The 27,674-nt window shown below is 38.9% G+C and overlaps 1 protein-coding gene across 2 annotated transcripts in view; it reads right to left on the bottom strand.

Annotated features, from left to right (window-relative positions):
- Positions 1–27,674, bottom strand: part of LOC149199137 (cysteine synthase-like) — a 155,066-nt gene that overhangs the window by 85,417 nt on the left and 41,975 nt on the right. For both annotated transcript variants that reach the window (XM_089402313.1, XM_089402312.1), the window contains exon 4: positions 23,867–23,992. In XM_089402313.1, the coding sequence (XP_089258439.1) occupies positions 23,867–23,992 (126 nt within the window). The remainder of the gene's footprint in view (positions 1–23,866; positions 23,993–27,674) is intronic.

Below are 27,674 nucleotides of genomic sequence, written 5' to 3'. Positions count from 1 at the left end.
AGCCCAAAAACACCCTGCAGAATGGTCAAAAATCAAAAAACAAAACAAAAACAAAAACAAACTTTCAAAAAAACCACACTCAAAATTTAAAATCGAATGAGTTAAAAAAAATGATTTCTATACATAAATCTAACCCTAAAAAATCAAACGAAGCCAATAATAAAGTTGAATCAAAAAAGAACTAAATCGAAAGACTAAGTAAAAGAAAAGGTAAAGTCAAGGGTTTTTTGTATCCAGGTCGTGAAGGAAAGGAGCCGCGCGAGAGAAAAAAGAAAGCGTTGGAGGACGGAAGAGCAAGTTTACAGGTCAAAGGAGGAGAGGGCGAGGTATGCAAACAAGAAGGGAGGCGTAACTATGGACTACGAGGAAGGATGTTGGCTCGAGGGGCTGAGAGAGAGCACCATGCAAAAGAGAAGGGACTTGCGTGGAGAAGGGAAGGGAGAAAGGCAGCACAACAAGAAAACATAGAGGGAAAAAAGGTTGTGGGTTTGAGGAATGAGGACAAGGAGCTACGTGCAAGCAGTAAGGAGGAACCCACGCAGAGTAGAAGAATACAGGTAGAGAAGATGAGACTAGGGCCGTGAAGGTGAAGGGATGAGCTGCAATAGGAGAGATGAACGCCAGTTGATGAAAAGAAGTCGATGGCAGAAGGAAAGGCCAACAGACAAGGGAGAAATGTTGAGAAAAATAAAGGAAAAAAACACAGAGAGAGGCCAAGCTAGGGCCTCAGATAAGAAGAGCTGAGGGGAAGAAGAACAACACAGCAGGAGAGGGCTGTGATTTGGCAACAGCAGGAGAAGAAAAATGTAGCCCAAGAATCTCAAAATAAATCCCAGAAATTTATATGTTAAACCAATATATCCCTACTTTAAAATTTGCTCTCAGAAAAACCCCAAATCTGAATTTGAAACCCTTGGACCGAAAATAATTTTGAGTAATTTGTCCCTGCAAAAATGGTATTGAGGTCGGATCTTGCCCTCCAAGGTCTAGATCTGGCTTCAAATTAAACTTTTCCTTCAGATCCGTAGCTGCAAAATGAAAACAAAAAATACCCAGATCCCAAATATAAAACAAAATGAATAAAAACCCCAAAACCCAAGCTAGAAAATTTTCAAATCTATACAAAAATTTAACAATCTATGCACAAAAGTTGCAGATCTATCAGATCTGAGAAGTATGAGTCCAACTCCACTCCCAGATCAGATAATCTAAGGCTCTTACTAGCCAAATCTATCAATTTTCCACAAAATATTTAAAAGATTTTGAATTTTTAGAGGTACTAGCCCCAAAACACCTTGCAAAACAAAACAAAACAAAAATATCATTAGATAAATCCTGGGGCTTATATGAGTTAGGCTCTTCAGAAAATATGTGTTGAGAGTTGGTTGGTCCAACCAAGGACTAACCCCAAACGCTCAATGAAAACCTGAGAGATCTCCTGCAAACACTAGATCGACCATCAAACCAAGTAGAGAAATAGAACAACAATGAAATTCTAAAAAAATAGAGATACCTGCTACTTTGATCAAAATTAAAAGTGTTACCCTAGATCCAACAAACTGAATAAAAACATGTATTCAGATTATTCTAAGAGAGCTATTGATTGATAGTTTTCACATAATATTAAGCAGATATTAAAACAATGTTACCATAGATTCATGAAGAGGAACACCACTGCACGTTTAAACCCCAAAGACTCTTGCATTTATTCCAAAAAATTATACAAGAGAGCTTGAGAGCTTAGTACACGATTCAAAGATCGGATGAAAAGACAGACTGACACCGACCTCTAATTTATAGGTAAAATCTTCAATGGCTAGTTTGTTTGATCCCTGTCAAATTAATCTCGACCGTTCATAAAGATTTAATTAATCTTTAATCATCACCGTCGAAATTATTTAATTTTTGAGGAAAAATCGAATTTTTCATTTAATTGATTTTTAATTAACTCAAAATTAATTATTTTGAGTTAATTTTCTCAAAAATTTGACTTTGACTTAACCACCAAGGCCCAAGGGTCCAAAATTTCTTGATTTCTTCAATATTCCCTTGGCCGGGGACCTCCAAAAATTAACTTCTTTAAAACCCATGAATTTCACCATTGGAGAATTTAATTTTACTTAGGACACAAAATTAATTAAATTTCTAGCTTAGGATTTTAATTTAATTTTGCCAGAAAATTTAATTAATTGACTTATGAGGGGATTAATTATTTTTCCAACCCTCTAATACTTAGCCATGGTGTCTAATTATGAGGGACCATGCACTAAATATTTTTTACATCAAGATTTTCCATTTTAATACATGGAGGGGGGAAACTCGTTCGTTATAGACCCTAAAAAAATACCCATTTCTGCGACACAATATAATCCAGTAGACCAAGTGACTTGTAATAAAATAATCTAGCCAATTAGCTAGGATTATTCCCAAATCACTTTTACATAGACTCAATCTAAAACACTAGGACTCACCTAAGATCTTAGCAACAAAATCCATTCTAGCTTTGGGGTAAGAGTGGAGGGAAAAACTTAGTCTATCATATGTATCTAGAGACACAAATGAATCAGTGAGACAAAAAACCTCCTAGAATGGAGATTGTCACCAAAACCATAGGTTTACCTAGGTTGTTACATACAGACATGGTCATACTAAGATTATTTACATTATACATATGCAGAATGGGTTGACATCTTTACAAAATTGTCGACTGATGATGAAATCTGAAAGGCGCGAACACTCGAACATGATAGATCCCTTTTGCGAAAAAAGCAGTATACTGCTATGGGGTCGTTGACACAGAGTGGTCAACAGAGCCTATGAACTTTGTTCTTCGGATAAAGATAGGAGACTTGAGTCATTACAGAGTTGTCCCCTCATATCATAGTTATTTTTCCTTGGACACATCACTCAGAAACTCGTATTACTATCACGTCAAGCCAAGGAAGAGGCTTGTATTATTGTTAAGTCAGAAGATGATATCAGAAGTGTTGAGCATATTACAAATCTGAGATGACTATTCAATCAATACAGTCATTTGAGATATATTACAGTGCCAGGACTAACTATGACCAATCATAATACGGTTTTGTTGCTGAAGTAATGTCCATACATAACATAGTGATGTAATTCATATCAATATAAAAGAGTTGGATAGTTCTTGCGAGTTAACAGACCTGTAGTTGTGCAAATGCGAGACAGTCATAAGGGAGGGATTATCTCTGACACAGAGATGCAAAGTGATATTTATAGAGTGAGTTACAGTCCTGTAGAGCAGTGTTGTTAAAATCGCGATAAAATCGCGATTTTTTCAGCTTGCCGATCAAATCGCGATTTTTATACGAAAAAATCGCCTACTTTTTTTTTGCCGATTTTTACTGAAAAAATCGCGCTTTTTTCAAAAAATCGCGATTTTTTCGAAAAAAAAGCGCGATTTTTAACGAAAAAATCGTGGGGGCTCAGGACAGCATAGTTTTATAACTTTTTTTGGGTTTTTTCATGCAATGTTTTTTGAAAGAAACAAATAATTTTTGAGTGGGGTAGCTTAATGATCAAGTCTAGGCCCTAGTATGGATATGCTATTCATGGTAATGTTAAATTCTTAAAGTAAAAGTGACATTCTCCTTAATCTTCATTTTCATCCTTTTACTTAAATTTTTAACATTACCATGAAATGACTCAGGATGTTTGAGAGTGGTTCCAGCCTCATTGGATTTCATATGGAGAAAGTAGAATTTTAGATTTCATTTAAAATCCAGCAGACTTATCAGTTTTTCAGGATTTCAGGATTGGGAGATTGTAATGTTTCCAGGTGACACCACCTGCCCGGGCTACCCCTGCCACCAGTAGAGGACGTGGTCTACCTCCTATAGCTCCTACTTCTAGTTCTTCAACGTCTAGATCACATCAGACTCCACTGCCATTTCCACCTGCACGGGCACCAGCATCTACATCTAGAGGGAAAGGGAAAGCTGTGGCATTTTCTCGCAAGAGGGGCAGAGGAAATCAATAGGATTAGACTTTCATTTTATTGTATATGACATTATGACATGATGAGATACATTATCATATTTTTTGTTGATATTTTGAGGCTGAGTTGGGACTTACTATTCAGGACATGATTCAATGTTATGTGTGATTTTAGCGCTAGAAATGATATTAAACATCTTATATATTAGTTTTTTTATCATATCTATGTGTCAATGTATTTATTTTATGTTGTATATGGTTTAGATATTAAAAAAATTGAAAAAAATTGGAAAAAAATGAAAAAAAATGAATATTTTTGTACCAAACGATTTTTTCCCGCTTTTTTCCGATTTTTTCCCGATTTTTCCGATTTTTTCCGATTCGTTCCCCGCACCGATTTAATCCCGATCGCGCTTTTAACAACATTGCTATAGAGTGTGTGAGGTCCCTTTTGAGCTATATGAACCATAAACCTAAAACAGATGCAAGTTATAGTCTATTAGCAGGTAAGGATTGGTCACTTGAATGGATTTGGATCACTTCTCATATCAGAATGCTTCCTTTGATAAGATGCTCAGCCTTAAATGGTAATTTGATTATCTTCTTCGACTTCTAGCATAGGGATCATGGGTACTTGATCTTTACTCATTTGATTGTAATTTAGTCACTAATTAGGGCTTCCCAAAAGGTTTCTCCCTCTGCTTCCATTTGAAGATTTCGAGACCCTTTTCTTTTAGCAAGATAGACACAGCAAATGTGCACTCATAGTCCATTTCATGTTGTCTTATTTTGCACAGGGGGGAGATTTGTTAATAAACTTCTCCTTGTGATTTCTTTTTCTTTATTCTTGCTTGGGCATGTCCTCTCCTGAGCCCATCAAACATCCCTTCAATGGTCACAAGGTTGCCCTTCCTCCTTTGTTGGAGCCATCCTTTATTATGCGACCATTTCAAAGAGAAAATAATGTGATGAAGATGTGTCTAATGAGGTTGGAGGGCACTTCCTTTTATAGGAGATGGAGAGGGGTTTCACTTGGTTAATTAACCCCAAGCTGACCTTGATGAGATACACATGAGTGGGCTTGCTTTCAAAAATATATTTTTCCTTAACCAAATTTGTTGATCTTTAGGTCGACTTTGGTCCTCTCGAAAATGTTGAGAAATCTAGGGCATCAAGATTAAGTGATTTCTCTTTGTTAGATAATTGCTTGTGAATTCTTTTTACTTTCTTAGATTATGATCTTTTTTTACATAGGTTATTATAGTCTTCTTCTTCATCAAACAACTACCAATGCATAAACCATAAAGACACAAGAGACACAGAATGTAGGCTATCGGCTTGAGAGGAAAACTCAAACAAATTCTTCTTCTTATAGAGACTTCAACTGACAAATACCAAGACCAAGACCCTTGACCTATTTGCCACTCCAAGACCAAGAAAAAAAACTTCCTTATCTTCCTTGACTCAACGATGGTCAAACTACTAAATTTCTCTCTACTTCTTAGCTACACTTCAGATTTTGGTTTACTGCAATTTCTCGGCCTATTTTAGAAGCCCTAGTTGCAGTGCTTGGTAAGTGTCACTTTCTATGTAGTGCCTTTGACTCCTTCGCTTAGGATAGAGACTCCTTCTTGCTTAATTTGGCTTCCCTTTGACTTGTCCTTCTCCCAATTCGATTACCTTAGATGATTGTAATCTTCTCAGCCTTTCCTGCAGCAGATGATCCCTCTCTTCTTCGCACGTGTGACAAAAGAAGAGCCCTAAAATAGACCCAAAACACCTTCACTCTTCCTTCCTTCTTCTCACTGGCTATGAGACTCCTTTCTGGGTGATTCTTGCACTTCCTATTGCAGACTTCTTCTTGACCAAAATTATGTCTCTGAAATGAGGTCGAGCTGCCCTATTTATAGTGGTTGGAGCATCCATAATAGGCCGACTTGAACTGCAGGTGAGCTGACATGTCTTTTGGAGAAAATTCATTATTTCATTTAAGGCCAACTTGAAGGAGATGCTTGAGCTTGGTCTTGGAGGGCTATTTGACTCTTTCATTGACTCATATATAAATGTAACATGCCCAAGAAGGGTCCTTCATACATGACATTGTGTCAATTTGACTTTATGACCAATCCTAAGGGCTCACAATGGGAGCCATTGCTAAAATAAAATTCCTTGCTCATGAAACCCATGAGGCAAGCATTACAATAATAATTTTATTTTTCTTTTTTACATCAATTACATAAAAATCACAATTACACGTCATTATGAAGACCGGACCTAGTTACAATTTTCAATAGAAAATAGGAATTCAATGCAATGATTATCTCCATCAAATGAGTTGCCCAAAGTGGAATTTGGCCCTAGTTGCCAATTTTAACAAATATATATTAATGCTGGGAACATATTTTTGAATGTTATTGGGTTATTTTGTTGGATGATTTTGTATTGGGCTCATTGTACTCTTTGTTGAAAAATTTATAACAATATAATAGAAGAAGAATTTTCAAAGGGTTTTTCCCCATCTGGGGTTTTTTCCCTTGTCTTTGACCTGATGTCTCTTTTTGATGTGTTGATTGTCTCATTTATCATTGCATTTGTTGTTCTATCTTCAATTATTGCTGATGATCGAAAAGTAATTGTTATTGAAAAGATTGCTAATTGAAGAAGTGAATTGGGCTAAAAGTAATTGAAACAACATAGAGCAGTGTAAAAATTAACATGGTATCAGAGCTAAGGTGAAGGACAAGCCCAAAAGGAGACAAGCATTGAAGCAATCATCTTTGGAAAGTTGAAGGAGCCTATCTAATCAAGTCAAGATGTCTTCCTCTTTCTTCAAGGAACATGAGAAGTTGGGTGACTCATCTAACTTTGTTGCATGGAAGATCAGGTTGGAAATCATAGCTGACAACAATGATATTTTGGAATACATTCAAGGAAAAGTACCTAAGCCTCCGAAGAATGTTTCTGCTACTGCCAAGAACAAGCACAAGAAATGTGAGTTAAAAGAAAAGAAAATTATAGTTGATGGTTTACAAGATAATTTACTTGCATATGTTGGAAATTTGAGGTCTAAGGACATGTATGATAAGATAGTTGGCATGTATGAAGTCAACAATTTGAATGAAATCATCTCCTTGAAAGATCAACTCAAAGACATGAAGATGAACAAGGGAGATTTTGTGCAATCCTACATTATGAGGATATCTCGTCTTAGAGATCAATTGCAAAGAGTTGGGGAAACTGTGCCTGACAGGGAATTGGTGATTGTAACTCTTACCTCCCATTTGGGAAACCTTCATTACTACAATAAGCAATAGCAATGTCTTCCTGTCATTTGATGAGATTGTTGGAAAGCTCACTCAAGAAGAATCAAGGATGATATCTAGAGGAAGAATTCAAAAGCATGAAGGAGAACTCGTTGCATTCGTCACTCAAAACAAGAAGAAGAAAGAAAACGGAGGTTCATCAAATTCAAGAAAGCCTCCACCTGGAAGTGCAAAAAGAAAGAATGATGGAACATCATTTCACATTGAATGCTACAACTATCACAAGAAGGGTCATTATGCTCGAGATTGCCCCAAGAAGAAAAATGGTCCTGTTATGGCCACAACCACCACCCTACTAAAACCTTCTCTCGGGGAAAATTTGAATGGGTTCCTTGAGAAGTTCGATCTTTCATCTCTTCAAATGATAACCGTAATTGTCAGATGGAATTATGTCCTCAAAGCTGAACGGTTCAGTGGTTTATTAATTATGGTTGCAATCCATTTTTAATCATCAGTCCCCAAAAATTCATCGCGCCCTCTTGAGATTTAGAGCTGGAAGGACTTATATAACCCCCAGTTGCAGAGTCTGTCCCTTTATGAAAGTTTTTATGAAGGTAAGGCTTGTTTTAAGCGTTTCTGTCATATCTCTCATAATCATAGCTAATGCTGATCATTCATGCAGGCAAGGACCAAGAGAAGAAAAGCAAGGTTGGCGAGCTGATGCATAAGCATCATGAAGGGCTGCAACGAAAGATGCAAAGGGATTGTGAGGTGGTAATAAAATTTGAGAAAGTAACGCAGCCTTTGAATGATCATCGTAGGAACAGCATGCCTAGTCCACATGATACGTCTACCAGCTGGATTTTCGTTGCCATGTGTCGTGGCTCTGGGATAGAATGAGTTAGGATGTCCTAAAATTCTTAGAAGACAGGAAGCAGAACAAATGTTGGTATAAGAGTTCTTATGTCGCGTTGGGAACTCTAGATGACACCTCTACACCACCGATGTCGATATTGCAAAGACATACTCCGCAAGAAAGGGATACGGAACCGCCACAGTGCATAATGGAGGCACACTCTATGTTAAGTGGAGGTACTCCTGACAACGCAGATCCATCAAGCTGTTGTTACCTCCAAATACACCTTAAAGAATGCCAGATGTTCGATGATGAGCGCAGTGCCTTCATTTGCCTTCAAGAAATAATAGGGAATAACGTTCAGTCGATACAAGTGCGAAGAGATGGCTTGCAGTCATTCTTCTTTCTGTTGGCATCCATTCATTTCCTCCAGGAAATAAAACACTCCAGCAAATGTGGCCTCGACGTGTCAGCGGTTTCATTGACCATTCTATGTTTGTATATTTTAATTTGTATATTGAAAAGAACAGGAAGGTGGAAAGTCATGGAAGACTGAGGGTCAGTTGTCTTGCTGCATAAGTATTACCTCTGGATATGGGTAAAGGACTTTTTTTTGGCAGAAGAGGGGTCGATTTTATTATGCTAATAAAGAAGACTATTTCGGTCAAGAAGAAACTTTTTTTCAGATTCATTTTCCTTTTTCTTTTATGTTTGGAATCAGGGTGTTGTGACTGGCATGAGGATATATATGTTTTGTTTTTGTGCACAGTGATAACAGACAGCTTATGACTAGTCTTGGTTATTTGAATATAATTCGTTATCATGGTTAACTCATGAGCAGTCTCCGATTCAAAGCTATATTAAACATCAGTTGCAAGTTTTATTTGTAGAAACAGGAATGTGTATTCTTGTATGAATAATTAGATTGCAATTAAGCTTAAATACAGTCTTGTTCATCGGTGAACTCAGTAATTGATTCATTTGGACTTGGAATCTATATATGATGTTTAATCTCTTTTATTATGCTCCTGCAGGATAGATTAGAATAGTTAGGACTAGCATAAGTAGGTAGAATCAGTGTAGATATGACTTGATACATATAGGTTAGCTGTTTCTTTTGTTGATTTAATGGAAGTCTTCCTCCGGGGAGCAATCTTTCAACACCTATAACAGTTTATGGGATCCTTTGAAACCTGTTGGAACTAGCCATTCCAAACGAAAGCAGATCTAATTGGGGTCTACAATCGGGTTGGTTCCCCTTTGTTAGCTTAGCGAAAATTCGTTGTGTCAACAAAATTGGCGCTAGAAGGAGGGCCTGAACTGCCGTCCACAGCTTTCAGGACTAATTTCGTAGAAAGCAGTTCAATTGATGTAACATTAGATTCTATATTTTGGACACTCTACTTTGATGGCTCTAATTGCATAGAGGGCACAGGCGCTGGGAGCATTCTCATTGACCCACAAGGGAACCAACACTTGATGGCCAACCGGTTGGAGTTTGTGTGCACGAACAACACGGCAAAGTACGAAGGCTTGCTGCAGGGCCTGAAGAAAGCCATTGACATGAAGGTGAAAAATCTTAAAGTTTTTGGTGACTCATAGATAATTGTCGACCAGGTAAGGAAAAGGATACATTGCAATTCGCCACACCTGGTAAGATACCAACAGGAGGTATGGAGCTTAATTGACAGTTTTGATTCTTTTAATATCACATACATACCTCGAGGGCAAAACCAAGATGCCGATCTGATGGCTGGTATGGCTTCAAAACTTTTTCCTGACCTTAGATTAAACAAGAATAAATATTATGTTGAATTGATTTTCAGACCATTCGTACCTGATAACATCTCAAATTGGTAGGTATTCGAAGGTGACGAGCAAAGCCTTGAGTTCCTGCATTCTGAAAAGACATTCAAAAATGCACTCATTGATGAAAAAGAGCATGACATACTATGAATGAGAATGAAGATGAGGAAAAATATCAGTCCAATATAATTCCCAAGTCAGTTGTCAAGATGGAGCACTTTTATGACCTACATGATAAATTTAAAAAGCCAACTAACTACAAAATGCATAGCTCATCCATGAAGTATGAGTTGGTCAACCTTGGAACCGAAAAAGACCCAAAAAATGTTAATTTGGGCTTAGGATGCTCTCCACAAGAAAAGGCTACGTTTGTTAAGTTGTTTAAAGAGTACAAGGACGTCTTTGCATGGACATATGGCGACTTAAAAACCTTCGATACCGGCATCATGCAGCATGTAATTCCTTTGGAAAAGGATGTTAAGCCCTACCAACAAAAGCTTCATAAGATGCATCCAAGCCTGGAACTGTTGGTAAAGAAAGAATTAAACAAAATGTTGGACACTAAAATCATTTTTCCGATCAGGCACACCCGCTGGATAGCCAATCTCGTGCCAGTAAGAAAAAAAATGGAGACATCAGATTATGTATCGATTTTAGAAACCTGAACAGGGCATCGCAAAAGGACCTGTCCCTTCTATGGAACACATTCTTCAATGCGTTTCTGGGTCTGAAATGTTATCCCTATTGGATGGGTTTTCGGGATATAATCAAGTGTTGGTGTCGAATGGAGATCAACTTAAGACAACCTTCAACACTAAATGGGGCACCTACGCATATCGTAAAATGCTGTTTGGACTTATTAATGCAGGCACCACATTTCAGAGAGCTATGGACATAGCTTTCCGAGGATTGATTAACAAATCAGTAGTGGTTTACATGGACAACATTACTGTGTATTCTTATCGCAAAAGGGATCATATTTATCACCTGAAACAGATTTTCGAAAGATGCCGAAGGTACAAAATATCGTTGAATCCCAAGAAGAGCATTTTCACAGTTACAGAAGGGAAGCTACTGGGTCATATCCTCTCCAAGGAAGGAATTATTATCGATCCTGAAAGAATAGAGACCATCATGAGAATACAACCTCCTGCAAATAAAAGAGCAATGCAATCTTTTTTTGGGAAGATTAATTTCATTAGGAAATTTGTTTCAGGCTTCATGGAAATAGTGTGTCCCATTCAGCTAATGATGAAGAAAGATGCCATGTATAGGTGGAGCGATGAAGCTAAGAGATCGTTTCAGCAAATTAAGGAGGCCATCGCAGAAGCTCCTGCATTGGTTAGCCCCAATTTTGACAGGGAATTCCTCTTGTACACTTTCGCTTCTGATGTTTCATATGCCGCAATCCTCACCCAAAAAAATGATAACGGCAACGAAGTCCCCATTTCTTATATGAGCTCTAATCTTCAGGGGGCATAACTGAATTACCCTGACGTGGAGAAACAAGGTTTTGTGGTTTTTAAAGCCGTGAAACATTTCCGCCCTTATTTACTAAAGGCCAGGACCAAGGTGATCGTTCCCCACCCTACTGTAAGGACCCTCTTCATGCAGAGGGAGATGGGAGAACGGAGAGGGAACTGGATAACGGCTCTTCAGGAATACGACCTTGAGATTAAACCAACAAACATAGTTCGGGGGTAGGGGTTATGTAAGCTTGCAGCAGAAGCCATGGCAGGTAAAGAAGGGACGTCAGAGGAACCAAAAACTCAGTGTGCGCAGAATGCTCAAGTAGCATTCAAGGAAGAGCCCAGATGGGACAACGAAATGTTAATATATGAGCACGAAGTATTGGAAGTCCCATTGGACTCTAATTACTGATATTACGACATACGCTTTTATCTAACACGGGGGTCATGTCCTGAGCACATGGACGCATCACGAAGGAGAGCGCTCAGATTAAAATCTAATCAATATCACTTGGCCAATGACACATTATACAGGAAAAATTATGATGGAGTTTGGCTAAGGTGTTTGGAAAAGGATGACGTTGATCATGTCTTGAAAGAAATGCACGACGGCCCAACAGGGGGTCACTATGGCAGAGAGACCACTGCTCACAAAATATTAAGAGCTGGGTATTATTGGCCTACAGTGTTCAGAGACTCGCATGCCTACGCTCGGAAGTGCAAGGTGTGTCAAACTGCCGCAGGGCGAGAAAGAAAGCCAGTCGTTCCCCTCAGGCCCATTATGATTTATCGCCCGTTCCAGCAATGGGGCCTAGATGTCATAGGTGAGATCACTCCGAACTCTTCACAGCAGCATAAGTATATACTCACGGCAACCGACTACTTCACCAGATGGACCGAAGCCATCCCGCTTCAGAAGGTTAACAAAGACGAGGTAATATCTTTTATTGAGAAATTTATTATCAACAGGTTTGGCATCCCTGACGCTCTCATATTTGATAATGCTTCTTATTTTTCATCACTAAAATTGATTGAATTTGCTATCGATAAATCAATTCGCATAAGGTATGCATCAAACTATTACCCCCAGGGAAATGGAGTTGCAGAGTCCTCAAACAAAAACCTCATCTGCATAATCTATAAATCTATCGCCGACAACCAGAGGAATTGGCACAACGCTCTAACAAACGCCCTTTGGGCCGATAGGGTCACCCCAAAAGTAGCATTAGGAAACTCCCAATACTTCCTCGTTTATGGACAGGAAGTCGTCTTGCCTCCCAACGTTACCCTTCCCTCTTTACAGCTCTCCCAAGCCTCAAGAGGGACCCCTTCAACCTTACTTCAAAAAAGGATCAACCAACTAGTGAGGTTGGAGGAATTGAGAGATAATTCCAAAAAGAAGTTCAGGAATCACCAAATGATTGTGAAGAGATGGTTTGATTGCCATCTGGCAAGAGATAAAGATGACCAAGTCGGTGAGCTTGTCCTAAAATGGGACAAGTTGAGTGAGCCAAAAGGTAAGCACACGAAATTCCAACACTTATGGCTGGGCTCATTCCATGTTGAGGAAAAAATTGGTCAAGGAACCTACAGATTGAAAACTTTACAGGGAGAAAGCGAAAAAATCCCTATTAATGGCCAACATCTTAAGAGATACTTCCAATAGCCACCACATGTTGGTTAATTCCTGAGTAGGTTAGGATTCATTTTATTTTGCTGTTAGCTTAGTTATATTTCCATCCTGTCCATTCTTGTCTTGCGCAAGTTTATCTTCCTTCTGTTTTGAATTTCAGTCCTTTTCAGTTAATTAATTTCAGTCTTTCAGTCTCGTTTTCACCTTTTATAACTCTCTTCCGGTCGCCCTCATTCGGTACCTTTAGCTTTTGCTTCCCTCAATAACATGCTAATGAATCTGCAGATCCTAAATTCATTATTACCTTGCAAATCAAGCGAACCTTCGATGAGCCTATGAGAACTGGAAAATCAGCGGTAAAATTTGAATTGAAGCCACTAATTGGCATCTGTTGGGAACTAGGTAGGCTCTGTTGATAACCTGGACACCCGAAGCATGTAGGGACATCTTTATAAAATGAAAAAATGTGTAACCACGGTTGGACTGGCATGGCAGAACGCTGCATTTTAAAATCCCACCCAGACCTAGCCTATACTTGCCTATAAGGTTTGCAGTTATTCTCCATTGGTTCCGCCCACCACACTAAAATTTCCAATATCTGTCATCTACAAGTAAACCTCCCTTCATGGGCTAAGCTCGCTATCGTATATCCTGTGGCAAATTTAATTGTGCTCTAGTCCTTGTGCTCAAAACTGGAAGGACTTATTTAAAAGAAAATGAAATGTCGAGTCCTTGTGCCAATCTAGAAGGACAGGTTGTTTGGGAAGCTGGTTGGAGTAGGGACTGTTGTTGGACTCAGAGTACCGGTTGACACAGCAAGCCCAACCTTGCTTAAGCAGTTTAAAAATATGGCATGATCCATGACTACGCCCCATTCGATCATACGAAAGTATAGCACTAAAAATTCTTACATAAAGTGCAGATAAACATATCTACATATATTCGTCAAGCTTGATGCGCGATAAAGAGCTGAGGTACACACCTAAACAGGTATTGACAAACTGGTGATGGTCCCCGAAGGATTTTGAAAGTAGAAAACAGGTAAAGGAGGGTCCATAAATCCCATCAGTAAGTAGAAGTTATTTGTCTTTATCCCGCCTAAAGCGATTAATGCTGAAGTGGAACCCATGCCTGTCCGTCTATATAGTTTGCATTTCGAGTTTATCTTAACACCCTGATGTTCTACGGATCAAAGTTTACTTGGTAACAGAGAGAACTAGTTCGCGCAGTGGTTCACCATTTTGTTGTGGCCACAACCACCACCCTATTAAAACCTGCATTGGGGCAAATTTGAATGGGTCCCTTGAGAAGTTTGATCTTTCGTCTCTCCGAATGATAACCGTAATTGTTAGATGGAATTATGTCCTCAAAGCTGAAAGGTTCAATGGTTTATTAATTATGGTTGCAATCTGTTTTTAATCATCAATCCCCAAAAAATCATCGCACCCTCTTGAGATTTAGAGCTGGAAGGACTCATATAACCCCTAGTTGCAGAGTCTGTCTCTTTATGAAAGTTTTTATTAAGGTAAGGTTTGTTTTAGGTGTTTCTATCATATCTCTCATAATCATAGCTAATGTTGATCATTCATGCAGGCAAGGACCAAGAGAAGAAAAGCAAGGTCGGCAAGCTAATGCATAAGCATCATGAAGGGCTGCAACGAAAGATGCAAAGGGATCGTGAGGTGGTAATAAAATTCGAGAAAGTAACGCAGCCTTTGAATGATCATCGTAGGAACAGCATGCCTAGTCCACATGATACCTCTACCAGCTGGATTTTTGTTGCCATGTGTCATGGCTTTGGGATAGAATGGGGTAGGATGTCCTAAAATTCTAAGAAGACAGGAAGCAGAACAGATGTTGGTATAAGAGTTCTTATGTCGCTCTAGGGACTCTAGATGACACCTCTACACCACCGATGTCGATATTGCAAAGACATACTCCGCAAGAAAGGGATATGGAACTGCCACAGTGCATAATGGAGGCACACTCTATGTTAAGTGGAGGTACTCCTGACAGCGCAGATCCATCAAGCTGTTGTTACCTCCAAATACACCTTAAATCATGCCAGATGTTCGATGATGAGCGCAATGTCTTCATTTTCCTTCAGGAAATAATAGGGAATAACGTTCAGTCGATACAGGTGCGAAGAGATGGCTTGCAGTCATTCTTCTTTCCGTCGGCATCCATTCATTTCCTCCAGGAAATAAAACGCTCCAGCAAATGTGGCCTCGACGTGTCAACGGTTTCATTGACCATTCTATGTTTGTATATTTTAATTTGTATATTGAAAAGAACAGGAAGGTGGAAAGTCATGGAAGACCGAGGGTCAGTTGTCTTGTTGCATAAGTATTACCTCTAGATATGGGTAAAGGACTTTTTTTTGGCAGAAGAGGGGTCGATTTTATTATGCTAATAAAGAAGACTGTTTCGGTCAAGAAGAAGCCTTTTTTTAGATTCATTTTCCTTTTTCTTTTATGTTTGGAATCAGGGTGTTGTGACTGGCATGAGGATATATATGTTTTGTTTTTGTGCACAGTGATAACAGACAACTTATGACTAGTCTTGGTTATTTGAATATAATTTGTTATCATGGTTAACTCATGAGCAGTCTCCGATTCGAAGCTATATTAAACATCAGTTGCAAGTTTTATTTGTAGAAACAAGAATGTGTATTCTTGTATGAATAATTAGATTGCAATTAAGCTTAAATACAGCCTTGTTCATCGGTGAACTCAGTAATTGATTCATTTGGACTTGGAATCTATATATGATGTTTAATCTCTTTTATTATGCTCCTGCAAGATAGATTAGAATAGTTAGGACTAGCATAAGTAGGTAGAATCAGTGTAGATAGGACTTGATACATATAGGTTAGCTATTTCTTTTGTTGATTTAATGGAAGTCTTCCTCTGGGGAGCAATCTTTCAACACCTATAACAGTTTATGGGATCCTTTGAAACCCGTTGGAACTAGCCATTCCAAACGAAAGCAAATCTAATCGGGGTCTGCGATCGGGTTGGTTCCCCTTTGTTAGCATAGCGAAAATTCGTCGTGTCAACAGGTCCACGCTACAACTATAGAAGAAACAACAACAGGTTTGTTGATCGAAGGAATGATCGCAATGGAAGAGATGAAAAAAGAAGAGATGCTCCAAGTGATCATGAAGAAGACCATCGCCCTCAAAAGAATTCAATATACTCTAGGTATGAAAGTAATGTTGGCAAACGATCTGAATATATTCTTATTTCTGCCCTTACTAGTTCCTCTCCTCCGAATTCATGGGATAGTTGGTTGGTTGATAGTGGTGCCACTCATCATTTCTCTGGGTATAAATAAGTTCTCTCTAATTTGGTAGAGGGAGTGAGATTTGAAAATTATTCTTTGAGACAACTCCACTCATCCCATTAAAGGCTTTGGATCCGTCAAATTCCTTTTGGAGTTCGGGGAATCTGTTGTGCTCCATGATGTGATATATGTGCCAAGATTGAAGAAGAATTTAGTATCAATATTGGAAGGGAAAGATTCTTACTTGGCTTATTGGATCACCTATGAGAGATGCATTCACATTGGGATCGAGATTTGAAGGACTCTACAGGGTTACTGGAAGACCTCTTCTAGCATTGGTCCATGATACAAATCATCTAAGCGAGCTATGGCATCGAAGATTGGCCCATTTACATTATGATGCTCTTCCGAAATTGAAGAAATTGGTTTCTGGTATTCCTGATGTTCAAGCCCAACATGATGGAGTATGTCCAGGTTGTGCCAGTGGAAAGAAGACAAGGGGACCATTCCCCTCTAGCGAGAACAAGACAAATGACATCCTCCATCTCATTCATTCCGACTTATGTGGTCTGATGCCCGTACATTCTATTGGTGGCCATCTCTATTACATCACCTTCATTGATGACTTCTCAAGAAAGACGTGGATATATTATTTGAAGCACAAGGATGAATCCTTTGAAATGTTCAAGGAGTTCAAAGCTTTGGTCGAAAATCAAGATATTTAGGTCTGACAATGGTGGAGAGTACATTTCGAATGAGTTCATCAATTTTTGCAAGAAGGAAGGTATCAAGAAGGAGACAATTGTGCCCTATACTCCTGAACAAAATGGAGTAGTTGAAAGAAAGAACAAGTCTATTATAGAAGTCGCTCATGCCATGCTCCATGATCAAAAATTGCCAAAGTTCCTTTGGGAGGAAGCAATGAATGTTGTCATATATGTTCAAAATAGGGTGCCTCATCAAGCACCGAACAACAAGACCCCCGACGAAGTGTTCACAAGTGTCAAGCTCGATGTTAGCCATCTCCATATCTTTGGTTGCCCCGTATATTTCCATTGTGCCAAAGGACAAAAGAAACAAGTTGGAAGCACGGGCAGAAAAGGTACGTTTGTTGGATATTGTGAAAACTCAAAATCTTTTAGAATATAAATTCATTATCAAAAAAATGTTGAGATTAGTAAGGATGTAACGTTTGATGAAGATGTTTCCCTTGGGAAAGCAAGGGAGCTTCCTCCGCCTCCTCCTCCTAAGAAGCAAAATGATGATATAGATATTTTAGATGGTGGTTCCATGCCTAAATCCAAGACCAAAATTGCCGATGATCCCATGGAACCTATGGATCCCTTAGATCCTCCTCCAAGTGATCCTCCTGCCAAGAAGAGGCCACTTTGGCTCCGTGACACATTGCAGGATAATGAGAGACAAGCTCTCGTTCGAAGATCATTTAGAGAAAGCAAGAAGCCATGCAAGTACCAGGGATATGTTGCAGCCATGAGCACTATGATACAAGCCGAACCTCCCACCTTTGAAGAAGTCGTGAAAGATCAAGTTTGGAAGGATGCTATGGCCGAAGAATATGAATCAATCATGAAGAATGACGTATGGGATGTTGTGCCAAGACCGAAGGGGAAATCTGTGGTGACTTCAAAGTGGTTATTCAAGATCAAACATGGAGTTGATGGTAGCATTGAGAAATATAAAGCAAGGTTCGTGGCCCGAGGATTCTCCCAGAAAGAGGGAGAAGATTATGACGACATATTTGCACCTGTGGCTTGATATACAACCATTCGTTCGATAGTTTCTCTTGTTGCAAGTCAAGGATGGACTCTACATCAGATGGACGTGAAGACAACATTCCTACATGGCATGTTACAGGAAGAAATATACGTTGGGCACCCACAAGGATTTGAAGTAGAGGATTGAATGACACATGTTTGCAGGCTAAAGAAGGCATTGTATGGATTGAAGCAAGCCCCTAGAGCATGGTACGCTCACATAGACAGTTATTTGGTGAAGCTAGAATTCACAAGAAGCAATGCCAATCCCAACATGTACTTCAAGGTTGTCCAAGGTATGTCATTGATTTTGGCTTTATATGTTGACTATCTATTCTTGACAGGTAGCGAGCCCCTGATGATCAAGTGTAAGAGGGAGCTAACCTATGAATTTGAGATGAAGGATGTTGGACTCATGCACTACTTTCTAGGCCTTGAGGTGTGGCAAAGGCCTAGTGAGATTTTTCTTTCACAAAGAAAATATGTCGTGAAGCTGTTGGAAAGATTTGGAATGACAAAATGCAAGTCCTTGCTCATACCGATGGAAATGAATTTCCAGAAATTACGTGGAGAAGTTGCAGGACCCGATTTGGCGTATCCATCCGAGTATAGACAGGTGATTGGAGCTCTGATGTTCTTAGCGAACACACATCCAGACATATGTTATGCAGTGAACACATTGAATCAATTCAAGATTGAGCCTCTCCATGCATATTGGATTGCTGCCAAACATATTTTGAGATATTTGCATGGGATGATCACCCTTGGTCTGAGATATTCTGCCAAAGGTGTTCGACTTCATGGATATACTGATGTTGATTGGGTAGGAAACATTGTCGACATGAAGAGTACGTCTAGATGTTGTTTTAGTCTTCGATCTCCATGATATCATGGATGAGTAGCAAACAAAAGTTCGTAGCATTGAGTACCACCGCGGCAGAGTGCATTGCCACTAGCATGACTAGCTGTGAAGCAGTTTGGTTGAGGAAGCTCTTTGGAGAGCTATTTAAGCAGGTCCTAGACATTATAATGATATATTGCGACAAGAGTGGGATCCGTCCGGCAGAGAATCATGTATTTCATGACAAGTCTAAGCACATTGAGATTCGATATAATTACATTTGAGACATGGTGCAGAGAGGAGCCGTTAGACTCCACATATATCGATAGCTGAGCAGATTGCAGATATTCTTACCAATGCTTTAACAGAAGGGAAGTTCTTGGTCTTCAGAGAGCAACTTGGACTGATGGATGTGACCCCCCTGTTAAGGAGCATCACTGATTGAGAACACTGAGCCAACTCTTTCCCCCTATTTGAGCTCCCAAGGTGAGGAATTGAGATGGAGGGCTCTTGGGGTTAAGGGATCTCTAGACAATATGGTCGTAGATGTTGATCCCCTATCTATTACCCATAGGGTTGGAGATGTTTCTCCCCTATCTTGGTCTTTACAAAGTATACCCTAGTTGGCATCATACCCACAAGCTAGGCTTGTTGGGATTACTGCTCCCCGTCTGGCCAACGGGTTGAGAGTGTACTTGGGGGTGTACAACCCAAGCTAATTATGATGCAAGTGTTCTACCACATGACTCTTGAGGGTCATTGTTGGGAAGATCAATGGGCAATAAGATGGGTTGAGATGTGCTCCCCTATATCACCTATTGCTTGATATGGGGTTGTAGATGTTTAGCTCCCCCATGAGATTCCAGGTTGAGATGTGCTCCTCGATGTAGTTTCAGGTTGAGATGTGCTCCCTGATATTGTTTTCGGATTGAGATGTGCTCTCCGACATTATAGAGGGTGGTAGCTAATGCTCCCCAATTCTTCTTCTTTAGATTCGAGAATGTTTCAACAGATAGAGTTGAGCAGAGATGGGACATGATATGACGACAGGATACACATGACATGATGCAATTGGAATTTCTCCCTAGCTGAGAGGGAGTGTTAATTTTGGCATCTCAGTGATAAATTCCAAACATGGGGCTAGATTCCTCTTTTCGAGAGGACCAATTTTGACTATTGAAGTGCTCAATTTGGACAAGGGAAAGTGTACTTATGAAGAAAAGCCCACATATGCACATTTGGACAAGTCGGCCCTAACAGGAAATTGGTCACCCTTGGAAGCCTATAAATACAAGTGACCTCAAGCTCATTTGGACATCACCAAGCATCATCTTCTTATCTTCTTCATTGATTGGTTCGCACAAGTCTGAGGCTGGGTCAAGGAAAGAGGTTCACACAGGTCCAAAAATACAGGGTCCGAAGCTCGCACGTGTTCTAGGGTTTTGGGTCTCAGTCACAGGCTCATCAAAGGCAATTTTCGGCTATAATCGCAAGCTAGCAGGCTCAAGGGTGCAATTGGAAGGTCTCAGCCGCATGCAAAGCTCCTCCTCCATGCGATCGGACTCTAGGGAAAAACTTTACATTTGCCCGCGGTTGACCATAGACAAGAAAAGTTGTCTCTAACATATATTGATGTTGGGAACATATTTCTGAATGTTATTGGATTATTTTGCTGGATGATTTTGTATTAGGCTCATTGTACTCTCTGCTGAACATTTTATGACAATCTAATAGAAGAAGAATTTTCAAAGGGTTTCCCCCTTGTGGGGTTTTTTTCCAAGTCTTTGACCAAACTTGGTGTCTCTTGTTGATGTGTTGATTTTCTCCTTTATCATTGCATTTATTGTTCTAACTTCAATTACTGTTGATGATTGGAAAGATTGATTATTATTGAAAATATTGTTAATTGAAGAAGCAAATTGAGCTAAAAGTAATTGAAACAACATAGAGCAATGTGAAAATTAACACCCCGCTCTTCGGTTTTAGAATACAAGCTCTAATAGTTAGATCTATTCAGTTAAAGCACAATAATTGAAAGAGTAGAGCGATAAATAAGTTTTTCTTCAAGCAATGGCCAAGAAATCCCTGCAAAATATGTTAGATAAGCCTTGGAAGATAAACAAAGCAAGCTCTTCAACTTTTATGTCTTGGGAGTTGGTTGGTCCAACTAAAGACGTCCCCTAATGCCCAAGATCTGAATCGAATGATCGCTATACACTTAAGATAAAATTGTTAGACCACAAGGAGTTAGATAACCCAATAAATCAAAAGATCTAGAAATACCTACTAGATCGATTAAATTTAAAATGCTTCTCTAAACTCAAGAACTAATGCAAGATACCTGTGCAAATAGTTAATCCACTACTGGCTAGTGAAATAACAATTATTTGAATTTAAATCAATAGAGCATTAAGAACAATATTCCGAAAGAGTTTACAATAGGAACAACACCATGAATTAACCCCAAATACTTCATTATATTATTGTTCAAAAAAGGGAGCTTCCTTAGCCAAAAGCTCGAATACAATGATCAAGAGGGACCAAAGATGGTTTACAATGAGAAGCATGAGCTCAATTTATAGAAAAAATGGGAGATCAAGATCCCTTTCTAAGTGAAAATGGCTAGGTCCAACGAGTTGCACAAATTTGACTTGATCCGGGAGAAAAACAGCGAGTTAAAGGCTCGATCCATGTCAAAATAATCTTGTCCCTTGATAAAATTCGTAGATATTGAAGGAGGAATTTGATTTGCCTTAATAAGTGAGCTGGTTTGACCATAGCTTTGATCCCAGACCACAAAATATTTTTTCCAATTCCTTTCCTCGAAAATCCCTCATTCAAAATAACCACCATGGACCAAAAATTCGATTTTCCTTGGAATTAATTCCATTTGTGGACCAACAAATTTTCCTGGGACCAATTCTTCTTGGAAATGGGACTTTCACGTTTCTTTTTTATTTATATCCTTCCTTGGAAAAGTCGACATTCTTCTAAAATTATTTTCCACTTGGAGAGAATTTTTATTTTATCTCATTTTGATTTTTTGACTAATTTTCAGCTAATTCTTTGTCATTTTTTGCCAAAAAACTAAAAATATGACTCTAGAGGGGCTTAAACATAATTTTCCACCCTCAAAGTGTGTCTAGATAGAAAGTTTAGGAGTTGAGGTGTAACCCTTATAACTTCTATAGACGACACTTTTTACATCTTTACATCAAATATTACATAAAAATCCCATTCAGAAAGGGAATTTTGGTATTTAAAAATTGACCCTTGGGCACAACCAAATTCCGCGAAACTTTAGGCATGATCTAGTATGCCATTTTATATATACTCTATACACTAGGACTCACTTAAGACTTCACCATCAAGCCCCACTCTAGCTTTGGTGTATATTTGGGTCCTGGGAGAAAAACTTAACCAATTATTCGATGTTTGGGAAACATAAATAATTATCTAAGGGAAAAAACTCCCTAGAGTGAAACTCTCTAGCAAAAATCTTAAGCTACCTAGATGTTTTACATGGCTTTATAAACATACTTGAATCATTTTTACATCATGACCCCGTAGGGCTGCAGAACTGGATTACATAACTCTGACGATTTGCTGCAAGATGATGATTTTCTTGATTTTTGTCTACTCTGACCATGAAAAAAAGTACTCTGCATATAGGGTGGTTAACACTTGAGTGGTCAACAAGACCAACATTTCAGCCTTCCTGCTGCTGCCTCAGAAAATTGGTCAACCCTAGTCAACAGAGCAGATTTTCGGCCTCCTGCAACTCCTCAGAAATTCGGTCAACCCTGTGGTCAACTGCCCAGAAAATCTTGGTCCTGCTGCCACAAGTGAGAAATAGCTTGCTGGTCAAAGTGATGATCTGCCACAGAAATTCGATCCTGAGAAAAAACTTGGTTCGTACTTCAGATTTCTCTCTCCTTTGCACGTGTGAACAGAAGAATAGATGCTTTTTGTGGATGATCCGAATTGGTTCCAAATGAGTAGGATGAATGGCAATGTATGGAGGTTGAAGGAACCCAAATTGGTGTGTCTCTTAGTTGGGGCTGACTTTAGTTTTGCAGGCAAAATTTTGAATTTCAAAATTCAACTTTCCCCTCTTTTATTTGGAGCTGAATTGAATTCAAAATCGCATTTTCATTTTCTTTTAATTTTTGTGGGCTAATGAAATTAAAGAATACCAACCACAGCCACCAAAATTCAACAGTTTTAAGAAAATGAAGTAGTTACCATGTTGACATTTTGGGGCTCTTCTTCATTACCCCTAGGGTCTTATTTGTGTTTAGGAATTGATAACATAGAGGCTTTTGCGGCTAAAGAGAATAGCCATTCTTGGAGTCGGGAGAGGTTTTTATTGAACTTTCTCAGGACTTTCCCGAAGGGGTACTTGAATGCCAGGATGTGCTTTGCTACAAGCTTCATCATGTTTTAAGAATACAGAATGTTTAGTTGAAATGTAATTTTAAGTGAGAAATATGACCTCTGAAATGGAATTAAAAGAAATTCATCCACTGAAAAGAATTCATTGTCTATCATGTTTAATTCACCTTTCGGCCTTGTCTTATTTCAGTTGTACTTAAACTCCAATTTGAGAGGGTTCTTGAAGGCACAAAACTAAACTGCTTTCATACATGATTCTTAAAATTCTTGTGCATTTAAGACAATAAAAATGTTAAGAATTTGAATTGATTTTTAGTAATTACTAAATTAGAATCCATGAAAAGGTCTCTAAATCCATTAGAATTCTTAAATTTTCAATATGGCCCTGCAGGAGCATACTATTGACAATAACAAATATACTAATCAATTATTTTAAAATGCAATAGCTCTTTATTTATAATGTTTTCAATCAAAGCATTCATCTAACTGCAAAAAATAATGTTTTTGTAAATCCGGATCTAGTAAATTAATATTTACTGACATGCGGAATCATTTCATAAAACAATTTATTATCAACCTGTCCCTCGAAAGTGTGCATCAGGATTAGCAGGATTGCTAAGTTGATCCAACATATGCACATTGGGAATGGTTTCCCTTAACTCTTCAATCTTTTTCAGTATTGTGGTAAAACCAAGTGCAGGTTCTGCATCATAAACCAAGGAACATTAAATTTCATGAGTTTGAACTTCAAGACATAGCACCACATGGCAGCCTAATTAATGTATGTACAGAAAAAATTTAAATAGCAGAAGACAACTATCACTAATGAATATAGAACGTGGTCAATAATAAGAATCTAAAAGTCTAAGCTTAATCCCAGTAACATTGACAATTTCACAAATGGTTGTCAATGCAGCAAGAAAGGAATAGTTCAATATGCAAGTTATCAGTTCCAAGTCTATGCTAGTCACAACTATGACTGCTGATCCGTAGTTATAACATTCCTTTTGAGTAATTATATACACGCTTCTCACTCTACTAAGCATATGTATCCTCAATGAATGTATGTTATTCTAACAGTGATGAGGCCTTGAAGGGGTTGATGCTCTGTATCCAAGAATGAGGTATCAAGATCTGTTCTCCTAGAATCTACACTCAGCCTAGTTACCATTCCCTAATATGTGGTATGATATTATACACAAAAAATTGCTCCTTTAATCTAATTTCTCAATATTCTACAATTCAATCATAAAAACACCTATTTGCATTTATCAATATATATTATCTTAAAGGGTCAACCCTTAAAAAACTCTGGTTTGTGTGTGGCCATTACACCATATATAGTTTGGACTGTCCAAGAACCATTTCAGAACACCTTGTAGGATGACACAAATGGACTTCTTATGTACCAATTATAGATCTTGGGGGATTATAATGTTGTACATTGTATTCTTGATGCTACCTGTTGCCTCAAAATTTTGCAGGCCTTGCGAGAGGCCTCACAAGGCAAAGCCAGACCTTGTTACGACAATAAGGTGGATTGCCACTATCGCCTCAACAATCCTCCTCCTGCTCTCTAGTGGAATTACATCACATGCGCGAGGCTTCCCAATTTTCACCTGAAGGATATTCTTAGTTAGAAGGCTCAAGGTGATATGAATCAAAAGGCTAAACAAGGTATTTTAAATGGACAATGGTGCAATTTCCAATGTGTAGGTGTAATATCCCCAATTAATTAATTTTGTTAGGAAGAATTTCCATTTTTGCAATTTCAGCAATTGGGAGATATTTTGGCATTAAAATTTAAGAAAAGTGGGTTGAGGGGACACCACTAGACTTTTGGCAAAGAGGAGGCCTCAATCATAAAGAAAAAGGAAAAATTAAACTGTTGGTGGATGGTAGGGGCCACCCAAAAGGGAAATTTGCACCCTTAGGCAACTCACACATGTGGGAATGGGGGGAAAAGGAGGAATTTGAATTTGGTGGAGCCCACAAGAGAAAGGGTCCATGTAATGCCCCTTCCTAAATATTTTACTAAGGAAGGAGAACCCAATTTTGTAAATTTTATCATTTTTGGCCTAAAGGCAATTTTGGAGAAAATACTTAGGAAATGTGAGTCAATCTTTTTAGTGGAATGTGGGGGCCACCTTCCCACAAAATAATACACACCACTTGGTAGAAAGTTCGAATTGCCTAAGGGAGGTCGAAGTCATAGGAGGGACCCACATGAGACCAAGGGCCAGCAAGTATAAATAGGAGGGAAGAAGCATCATTTGGGGTTTTTGACATTTTGATAATCAATTGTTACTCTAGTTGTTCAACTGAGTTACAAGTGTTGCTTAGCACAAGAACTTCCCAAGGAGTGAAGCTCAACCATTCTTTGATGGACCTTGAGTGCCACCCTAGGAAGGCTTTTATCTTGGTTTGGAGGTTGGGAGAGAGACATCACACAGGTATCACGCCATTCTGGTTCAACTGGGACGCAGAAGGAGGAGCCACGTAGTCATTAAGGGAGTGTGGTGCTGGAGTTGGGAATTACATTGTTGTTGAGGTGTTTCTTGGCCAAATTCCAATCAAAAGAGGCGGATTTTCAAGTGAAGAGGAATCCCATCACTCAGTACGAATTTTTGGACGTGGGGACTGCGTCATCATCTCTAGGCCTACATAGTAACTTGCGAGTGCCAGGTGTGGGGAGTCTTGGGTGAAGGATTGAGGAGCTGGGTTGTCTGGATTTTGGTTGGAAGGTGATTTTGGGAAGGTTTCTAGTATTTTGAGAGCAGCAAACATCATTCTCTACTATAGGTCGAATTTTTTGGTTGTGGAGAAGGGCCAAGCTATTTGGGGTCAAATTTGGAGGGTCAAAACCAGAGGAAACCCTTTCTGGGTTTTTCTAGGTTTCTGACAAGGATCTCGGCTCTAATTTTACAAAATTCTCTAGGCAGATCTAAGGGGTCGAATCAAGGTCTCAAGACAACGAGAAGTGCAGAAATCAGTGTTGCAAAAATCGAATAAAATTGCGATAATATCGAAAAATCAAGGTTTTTTTAAAATGGTGATATTATCGCACGATTATTACGTCAATTTTTTCCCAAAGAATTGCAATAACTTGAAATAATCGTGATTATTACGAAAAAATCGCGATTTGAACTGAATTTATCATGGGGGTGGCGGATAGCGGGTTTTATAAGCCAAAAAATGAATTTTTTTTTTCATTTGGACAGACATCGTCAACGACATGGATTGGGAGTGACCTAAGAGAAAAACCTTGGTGGATTGGGAGCTGAGGAGGAGAAAAACCCTGGTGGATTGAGAGCTGAGGAGGAGAGGAACTCTGGAAGGCGTGGATTGGGCGCTGAGGAGGAGGAAGCTTGGAGATTTTAGCATCCCAAGCAAGAGAACTTCGTCTTTGGATCAAATTTCTCCAACAAACCATGGTTCCAGGTATGGGCACCAAATTGGGCCATTTTCTTTTGATTTTTTTCTTGTTTTTGCTTGGGTTTCAATAACCCATTGTTTATCAAAGATTTTTGAGTTGATTTGATGGTGTTTTTTCATTTTTGTTGCATAGAATGGAGAGAGTTCATTTTGGATTGAGTTGAGGTTTTTCTGTTTGTTAAATTGTCAAAAATTCAATTTGTTGTGTCATGTTACTCATGTATGTAATTTCTTTTTAATTTTTGTCACTTGCAATTTTTATTGTGCCATAGGTTCAACTTCAAAGTTCAAACTTCATCTTACATTAAAACTCAAGAGTCAAGAGTTCAACCAAGTTACAAACATGCCAAGGAAATTGGACCGTCTGTGGGAATTTGGTGAACCTGATGGAGGGTTTGATAGAATAAACTTGAATTGCAAGTTGTGTGGGCATCATATGTCGGGGGGTTTATAGATTGAAGTATCACCTTGCACAAATCCCTGAATTTGATGTAGGGCCTTACACAAATACAAATCTAGAAATCATCCGAAGAGCCATGAGATCATTGGAAGAATTAGAGCATGAGAGAGAGGCCAAAGCAGAAATGAAGAAGCAACTAGCAAAGAGGGTGTTAGGCTCAGGTGAACATGGAAGTGGCACTGGTTCTACTTCAGCATCAATATCTACAACCAACCTGGTAGCTGCCTCATCATTTTTTGTTCCTAGAACCACGCCTGGTTCACAACCATCTATCACTTCAATGCTTAAAAAAACTGAGAAAGAACAAGCTGACAAGTTGTTGGGCAAATTTCTCCTTTGGAGTGATATTCCTTTCAGCGTTGCAAGGAATAATCCATTTTTCTAGCCTGTTGTTGATGCTATTGCAACTGTTGGCCCAAGGTACAAAATCCCTTCTTATGATGACTTTAGAGGTTGGATTCTTCAAGATGAAAAGGTTGACTGCACCAAA

Source organism: Pinus tabuliformis, chromosome 2_1, assembly GCF_031772625.1.
Source record: "Pinus tabuliformis cultivar Carrire ecotype Pingquan chromosome 2_1, CPIR1, whole genome shotgun sequence".
Taxonomy (NCBI): domain Eukaryota; kingdom Viridiplantae; phylum Streptophyta; class Pinopsida; order Pinales; family Pinaceae; genus Pinus; species Pinus tabuliformis.
Note: the sequence above shows the minus strand (reverse complement) of the source record. Positions and strands in the feature narration are given on the sequence as shown.